At 30.2% G+C, this 8,476-nt stretch overlaps 1 protein-coding gene across 1 annotated transcript; it reads right to left on the bottom strand.

Moving 5' to 3' along the window:
• Nucleotides 1-5,332: 5,332 nt before the first annotated feature.
• On the bottom strand, nt 5,333-8,262 carry LOC106709161. The gene is made up of 3 exons (XM_045683015.1): nt 7,794-8,262; nt 5,636-6,913; nt 5,333-5,350 (listed from the first exon to the last, which is right to left on the bottom strand). Exons 1-3 carry the CDS (start codon nt 8,250-8,252, stop codon nt 5,333-5,335), a joined length of 1,755 nt encoding a protein of 584 aa, XP_045538971.1. The 5' UTR covers nt 8,253-8,262.
• Nucleotides 8,263-8,476: the final 214 nt, after the last annotated feature.

Genomic DNA, 8,476 nt, shown 5'->3' on the forward strand with positions numbered 1-8,476 from the left:
TATAAACAGCAAAGCTTATCCCACTTTATATTCACTAAGGGCAAAAGTTAATTAAATTGTTGGAGACCTGTAATAGTTAGATAAGGGGACAACAAAACGGACAATCCCTTCTTTGTACCCAAAACAATACCAGCAATAAACCTGAAAATTAACTAAGAATTCAATTTACATGTAAAACTAATTAAAAAATAGTGATATTTATAAATTAATAAACAAAACAAATACGTTTAAACCAAATTAAAAACAAACTCGTGGTTTTAACCGATAGTCGTCTTAGTGTTCGACTTTTATTGGTTTTTGCCATGTTTAGTTTAAAAACATATTTAAATTAGTATTTTTAAGAATTAACTAATAATTACTTTCTATTACCGTCATAAATTAAAGGAAGGTTTTATACGAAGGCTTTTATTATTAACTAAGGGTGAAAGTTAATTAAATTTTCTTCAAACCCCCTGTATAACACACAAAAGGACAATATACTACCAAACACACGAACCCAATTTTAATCAAAGTGACGACTATTAGCATAATTACATTAATTTTATATAATAGCGTAAATAACATGAATTAGAGTTCAAATAATTTAAAATACGTATATAAACTGAAAACCTAACTAATGTGATTTTTTACTATAATTAACTTTCAATTATTATTTCTTCGGTATGTAAAATTACATAATCGATGTGCAATGTTATGTACATTTTAAGAGGAACTATGATCTTTATCCCATCTAGGGTACTACATCTTAAGCGGCTAGAAATTTAATTAGTTTCAAAAACTTAGCCGGAGTTTAAAGACTGTTAAATATTGCATAAGTTTATATCTCAGAAGATAGCACCATGATTTACAAACCTTAAGAAAAATATCTTAAATTGAACGTATTACTTGTTAGATCTAACCGGCATTCTAAATTTTTGATATTTTTTTTAAATGCCGACAAGTCGTAACGAGTCGGTGCTGACACTTGACAGACTATATACGTGATTATAGCCGTTTTTGTTTAGTTTATAAAAATGTCTCACGATAGTTTAAACTTAAAACTATAAATTTAAATCTTATTATAATGCGAATGTTTAGATGGATGGATGGATGTTTGAAGATATCTCCGGAACGGCTCAACGGATCTTGATGGAATTTAGCACAGATTTAGAACATAGTCTGGAAGAACACATAAGCTACTTATTAAGTTTTTTTTTAATTCCGCGCGGACGGAGTCGCGGGCAACAGTTAGTTATAATAAAAATCAATGTCTTGATTCAACACAATTACAATTATATCCAGCTTAAATTGACATTTAAGTTAATATTATTTAATATAAAAATATATTATTCACATGTCCCGTCTGATGTCTCCAGAGATGGAAACGGTAATACTTTTTATCAATTCCACATTTGTTGGGAAGTCGCGAGATGTCTCTCGGGTGTCGTATATCGTTTTACCTTAAAAGCACCTGATGTAAATGGATAACAGCTTTCCCTATTTCTTTATCTATGATAGATGAAAACAAAACAAAATATGTATGACATAATATAAATCGTAATAACCAGAGAAAGTAGCTTTAATATTGACGATGTGACATAAACAAAAGGAAAAGTAAAATTATGAAAAAAAAACTTGAGAGGTGTCAAGGGACACCCGGATGGAACGAAGTTCCTTTCGATTAATTAGTAAAGGAACCAATGTTTATTCTATGAATAAAAAACTTAAGTCTTCACAAGAAGTACATTTTATTTCTATGAATTTTCGTTATATATTGTCACGTCGTTGCCATGGTGAAGTAGCGCTCATTCGTCGTTAACATACTTACTATAGCAAAAAGTGTCGTGACAACTTTTCGTAAGAATTTTTTCCGTCTAGCCCCCTTTCACAACGCGCGATAAGGAACTTCGTTCCAAAAATAAAGTAATTAAAGCGTTTAAAAATATTTATACATAAATGAGAACAATTTAGAATAAGAATGAATCAAATTATTTAAGTGCCTCGTCTCGAATAATACGAGTTAGAAAAGTAATACATTAAATTTCAGTGAGCGACTCGAATTCGCGACGCCTTGAAGCGTTCGCTATTTCTAAACCTTTATTTTCGGAAAGGATAAATTTCATTAGTATAGAAGGGAGATTTACCAGCCAATCAAAACACATTGCTAAAATATTTTTAATGTTACATAGAATTTCACTTCATTTAATGGATATGATATAACGGTATTATAAAAGTTGGATATTTCTTTTTGCGTGTTACTGTTTTCGTCTATACAAAAGTGTCAATATATCGTAAATCAAGAAAATATCACAGACTAAATATAGCTGCGCATATGAATATCTGTAATTGAATATGTCTATGTGAATTCAGGTGGCCGCTTGCTCGTTTGCAACCTTTTAATATAAAAAACTAGCTTTTACCCGCGACTCCGTCCGCGCGGAATAAAAAAAAATTTAAAACGGGGTAAAAATTATCCTATGTCCTATTCCTGGTTCTAAGCTACCTGCCCACCAATTTTCAGTCAAATCGATTCAGCCTTTCTTGAGTTATAAATGGTGTAACTAACACAACTTTCTTTTATATATATAGATAACAATATTTATAATTATATTATTGTTGCGATTTCGGGGTTAAGTCCAGCTTTTTTGGTCTTTTTGAGAAACATTGTTAAAATTAATATCTTTTTTTGACATCTATTCTTTTGGACATTTTGTTTTACATCTTATACTTTTTTTAATATGTTTTTTGTTTTTTTTTAAATTCATCGTGAAAATATAGTCAGCTTTATCCAAAATTAATCAGTTCACGCATCATCCAATCATTATATTACTCATATTGCTTGCGATGACTTTAGTCACCGTGATTGTGATCACGTTTTTAAAGATTCATAATCAGATATCGTCAATCTTTTCTGTTAATAACGATAAATATGTAATAATAGTTTTTTTTTAATTCATCGTAATAAATAGATTTTGCATGCTTAATCTATGATTTAAATAAGGTTAATTAAAAAGAAGGTTATAATTTTAATTAACCTTGATTAAAATAATAATTATTTCTTCAAATATAAAACAAAAATAGGTACCGGTATTTGATAACCATTTTAATTAACTGTACATGTTGTATTGTAGTATGACGTATTGTGTTTAATTAATAGCGAGCCAAAGGCAAGCGCAAGCGCGTGTTTATTTTTTTTAATTATAACGGATCGAATATTAAAAATGTTAATTTGCTTTCTACATAAATATTTTGATGTTATTTATTTTGATGTTTTAATAAGCCTTTATTCAGATAATGTACAATACATTACATTACGTTAATTTAAAATGTCATTTATTTATGTTTGTATCTGTTTGTCCCGTGTGGACAAAGGCCTCTTCGAAATTCTTCCATTCTTCTTTTCTTTTTGGCTTCCTAGATCATAGGAAGGTTCAAGAGGCAGGTCGGTCCTGTCACTGTAATTCAATGTTATTTTAATGTTTTTTCAACTAAAAAAATTACTCCTTAAAAAATTGAATTGTAAACAGAGTCTGTTTCAATTAAATTATTTTAGATATTAGTAGCTGTCGCCCGCGACTCCGTCCGCGCGCAGTTATAAAAACTAAATGGGGGGGTTATGAAAAATAGATGTTGGCCGATTCTCAGACCTACTGAATATGCTCACAAAATTTCATGAGAATCGGTCAAGCCGTTTCGGAGGAGTTCAAGTTCGAACCCCGTGACACGAGAATTTTATACATAAGATTTATATATAGATCCAATATTGAAATATATTTTTTGTGATTGTTAGCGAAGTTCAAAGTAATATAATATGTGATTAATTCTTATACGTCATTAAACAAAATAAAAATCAGTTCTACAAATGATAAAGTTAAACCGATTTCATACACATCGTACATAATTGAGAATAAATATTTTTATTCCCAAAGCAACGTTGGTGTGTTAAATGTTTGCAATATACGGTAATATGAAGATTTGCCTGTTTACTCCAAATTGAATTAATTCCATTTTAAACCTTACTCCATCGCAACTGGGATTATTATCCCATTTATCTGAAATAAAGCTTTGTTAACTCAAAAAAGATTTTTTAAAGCTGACACGTGTTATAAATGAAGGTAACCAGGCTTTCGGTGTTTTACAGGATTGAAGTAAATATCATATTTTCTTATACAATTATTCTTATCTAGTCTAATGTATTATTACCATAGCAACCGATAATTTTATAAACAAGCTATTTTGAACTATAGCAGTATTACAATACGACTTAGAATCCTTCAAGAAGCGAGCATACCATTTCCTTAAAGACCGGCAACGTAACTGCAGTTCCTCTGGTGTTGTGGATGTCCGTGGGTGTCATTGGTCACCTCAATGTTCGTTAAAAGAAGGGGTTCTCTTATAAAAAAAAAAAAAAATCATTAAGAATTAAAGAAAAAAAATCTACGAAAATATCTGCAACTTTTGGTCATATTTTTGAGTTATTAAATTCAGTAACTAGTCAACTGATAGTCGGAAAAATATTTTTTAATTAAGTAATTTTATACAGAATACACATAAAGCTTGCTTAAATTACGTTATTTGTAACAATGGTTGAATATTGTTACATTACTACATTTCTTTTTTTAGAATAATTTCAGTTTTCTAAAAAATAAATCAGTTCTTTTATGCAACGGATCAAGACGACAAAAGGCGAATGACTCCGACTGCACGAGCTTTGTGAAGACGCGAGCCAATCTTCCACATGAAAGCAAAATATTCTTTTTGCGTCAGAGCAAGCTGCAGTTTTAAATTAGATAATATTTTATTATCATATATTTCTTGTCTGTGGAAAGTAAGATAAGAAATATACGCCTTTAATATTAATTTTTAATTTTGAATAAACTAGTTTTCTGTTAAGATAAGGGGGCGAGCGAGTGGCGGGAAAATCACCAAAGGAACTGCAAATTACAGGCCTTTTCCAACTTCGCCAATTTTTAAATTAATTTACAAATAGATAGCTCTTCTGCAAATTTGGATTTCTATAAAGTATAAAAAATCATAACATTTAAAGGTATTTATTACTTAAGCTGTAAAAGTAGCCTATGTGTTCTTCCGGACTTTGTTCTACATCTGTGGCAAATTTCATCAAGATCCGTTAATCAGTTTCAGAGACACCTTGAAACAAACATCCGTCTATTCATCCATCTATCCCTCCATCTCATTTGCATTTATTATATTAGTAAGATTTTTTAAAACTTTAACATGAAGCACCTTTTTTTCACCTCAAAATTACAGACATTTCAGCGGTTCTACTAATTTTCCGTTTAACTAAATCCTTAGTTTAATCTGCATACAAAGCTTTAGATAAAATAATTGTTCAGCGAACTGGTCGTTGCTGCAACATCAATTGCATTTTAATTGAGTTCATAACAGGATAATTATTATGCAAGTTTATTTTTTATTATGTTGTCAACAATGACTAATACTCCAGATTATTGCAAACATTGTTTTCCGTGGCAAAATATGGCTATTAATAAACAAAAATGCATTTTTTATGTTAAATTTTCTATTTTCTTTTGCTAAAATATTTTTTAAAAATGGAAATTGTTAAAATTAACATAATTATTATTAATGAAACAATAGAATAAATTGAAAAATGAGCCAAAAAGTCTCCGTTTACATTATTTTCAACAATTGGAATCACAGTAGTGGTTAGGGGTTGTAAATCTCTTTGCAATGTTGTCCCTTTTTGAACTTTAGGTGTTTTATTAGTTACAACTGTTTCATCTTTAAATGATGTTTCTAAATCGGTTGTATTAGGAGCAGTTAAGACATTATCAAAATCCTTAAAAGTCTGTGCATAAGTTACAACATTTGCTTCAGTCTGCTGTGTTGTTATGTAGGGTCCTGCGGTTGTTATTGCTTCCGTCTTTAACATATCAACTCTCAGTTTATCTCTTTCTATTCGATTTTTAATGATAGTATGTTTTGTACTAGAAACTTTAGGCGTAGTAGTAACCGTCTCTTCATATTCTGTTCCCTCTGTCTTAGTAACTGTTGATTTCTCAGGGTCTAATATAAAATCCCATGGTGCTGTAACATAGTTAGCATATTCTGTTGTCATTCTTTTCAAATTGTTCACTTCTATTACAGTACTGGAACCTAATTCTGTGGTTACTTCATTACTCATTACGATTGCCTCCGTACTAATACTTTCATCAATTTCATCATGTATTGTTATATCTGTACTAATGGAGTTAATACTTAGTCTTTCAGGCAAAGAAGTGGCGATATTTCTTTCAGTTATAGTCTCTATTTTATTTTTTGAATCTGTAGGTACTAATAATGTTGATGCATCAATTTCACTTTCTATAGTTGTCGGTGTCATTGTAGTACTGTCTTGAGGTAGTATTGAAGTATCCCAATCTTTGTCATTCTGTTGTGTAGATGTTTCTGTACTTATTATTTGTGATGTCGTTGGAAAATCGTCGTTGATGTCGTCCGTTTGTGCAAACCTCTGAGATGAATAATCTGTTAAGTATGTGTCTTCTCTTACATCAGATGTTCTTGTTGTATAAGAATAAGGTGCTTCTCGAGTTACTATCTGAATATCTGTCGATTGTTCTGATGTAGTTGCATCAAGAACTTCTGTAGTAAAATCTAGCATATACATAGCAATACCAGGATAAGTAATAGATGTAGTATTGTTATTGGTTTTGTCAGTGTATGTGTCTATTATATCAGATGGTCTTTTAAAATTAAAATTATGACTTTCCTGATTAGTCTGCTCTGTCCATTGTTCTGCTGTAGTTAAATCATAAAATTCTGTACTAAAATCATTGATATACATGGACCCATCGTATATTGAACATAGATCTTCATCGTATGCTGGTGGAATATAGCGAAAAGAATCAATAAGTACTATGGACCCATCCGCCGCTTTACCCTTTAATAAAATCTGAAATTAAAAAATAAACTTTTATGATTTTAATATTTTTAGTTAATAATAATAAGTTGTTGAATTAGAAACAGAATAATGAAATATGTAATAAAATGTTAACTTTTAATTTAAATATTTTGAACTTGAACAGAACACTGCTACAATAGATTAGAGATAATTATCTCACAGTTAGTTTCTAAGGCCAAAATCTCTGTATAAAACATATCGTCATCCCTGTCATTATCTTTGCCAAAACAGAGATAGCAATATGTTTTAAACAGGGATATTGGTCTCAGAAACTCACGGTTAGTAACTCATTAGACCGTTGGTTGTTTTTCCTCAATGTGATGCAATCAGACATTTGTTTTATTTTAATGATTTATTGTAAACCTTGTTGGATATTTATGCAAAAAACAACTTTGAAATTGTGTAAAAATTTCATCGTTATTAGTTAGAATTTTTTATTTATAGAAATTACGTAATAAATATGTAATACTAGCTTTTACCCGCGACTCTGTCCGCGCGGAATAAAAAAATAGAAAACGGGGTAAAAATTATCCTATGTCCGTTTCCTGGTTCTAAGCTACCTGCCCACCAATTTTCAGTCAAATCGATTCAGCCGTTCTTGAGTTATAAATGGTGCAACTAACACAACTTTCTTTTATATATATAGATATATATAGATATACTAAAACAATACTTTCTCACTCTCTCTTTGCTTTAAAATTTCATTTGAATCTTAAGAGCTATACAAAAGCAAAAGTATATGCTCGCAGTTTTAGAAAATATTCCAAATTGAATTGAAAATTTTAATTTACAAATTTACAATGTATAAATGTAATGGAATAAATGCGTAGTAAATTTTCTAAAATTATAGAAAAAAATACTTTATACTTACATAACCCATGAAGGTTCCTGAACCTGATAGAGATATTTTTACGGTCTCCCATCCAGTTTTGAAATCATCACTCCTCGGTGAAATTGTCTTCTCACCGACTACGTTCTTCGACACAATCCCTACTTTATAAACTCCGATAGATATGTAATCGTCTATTGATATCGGATCCATATATAAATTTACTTCAACAATCCCCGAAGCTATCATTGGAAATTTGTATGATATAATACAACTCAATACATTGTTTGGTGATATAAATGTCGTACTCAATGGATGTGGACTATCCAATGAAATCGAAGAATAGTAGCCCAATTTCCATTTCTCTTCACATTTATTGGCCAAAGATGAAAAGTGATAATAAAATTCTTCTTTGAATGGATAAGCCACGCAACCTTCATTGTATAACGGTAAGGCAAAACAACGAGGAAGTATTATTAATAATAAATAAATTTGATTCATTGTACACGACTACATTGTATAACAAATAGTTAAATAATGAATCGACATTAAACTAGGGCTAGTTTAACGTCGCTTTCCGATTTAAACGGAAAATTTAAACATCATTTGCATGTGAAATTACTTTTTGCATTTTTTAACTTTACTAAATCTAAATGTCTTTTTTTCTGTACATCCTGTATAACGCATCGCAAACTCGTTTCAAATATCTGTGCGCAGAGATCGCA

The sequence above is a fragment of the Papilio machaon genome, chromosome 20, assembly GCF_912999745.1.
Source record: "Papilio machaon chromosome 20, ilPapMach1.1, whole genome shotgun sequence".
NCBI lineage: Eukaryota > Metazoa > Arthropoda > Insecta > Lepidoptera > Papilionidae > Papilio > Papilio machaon.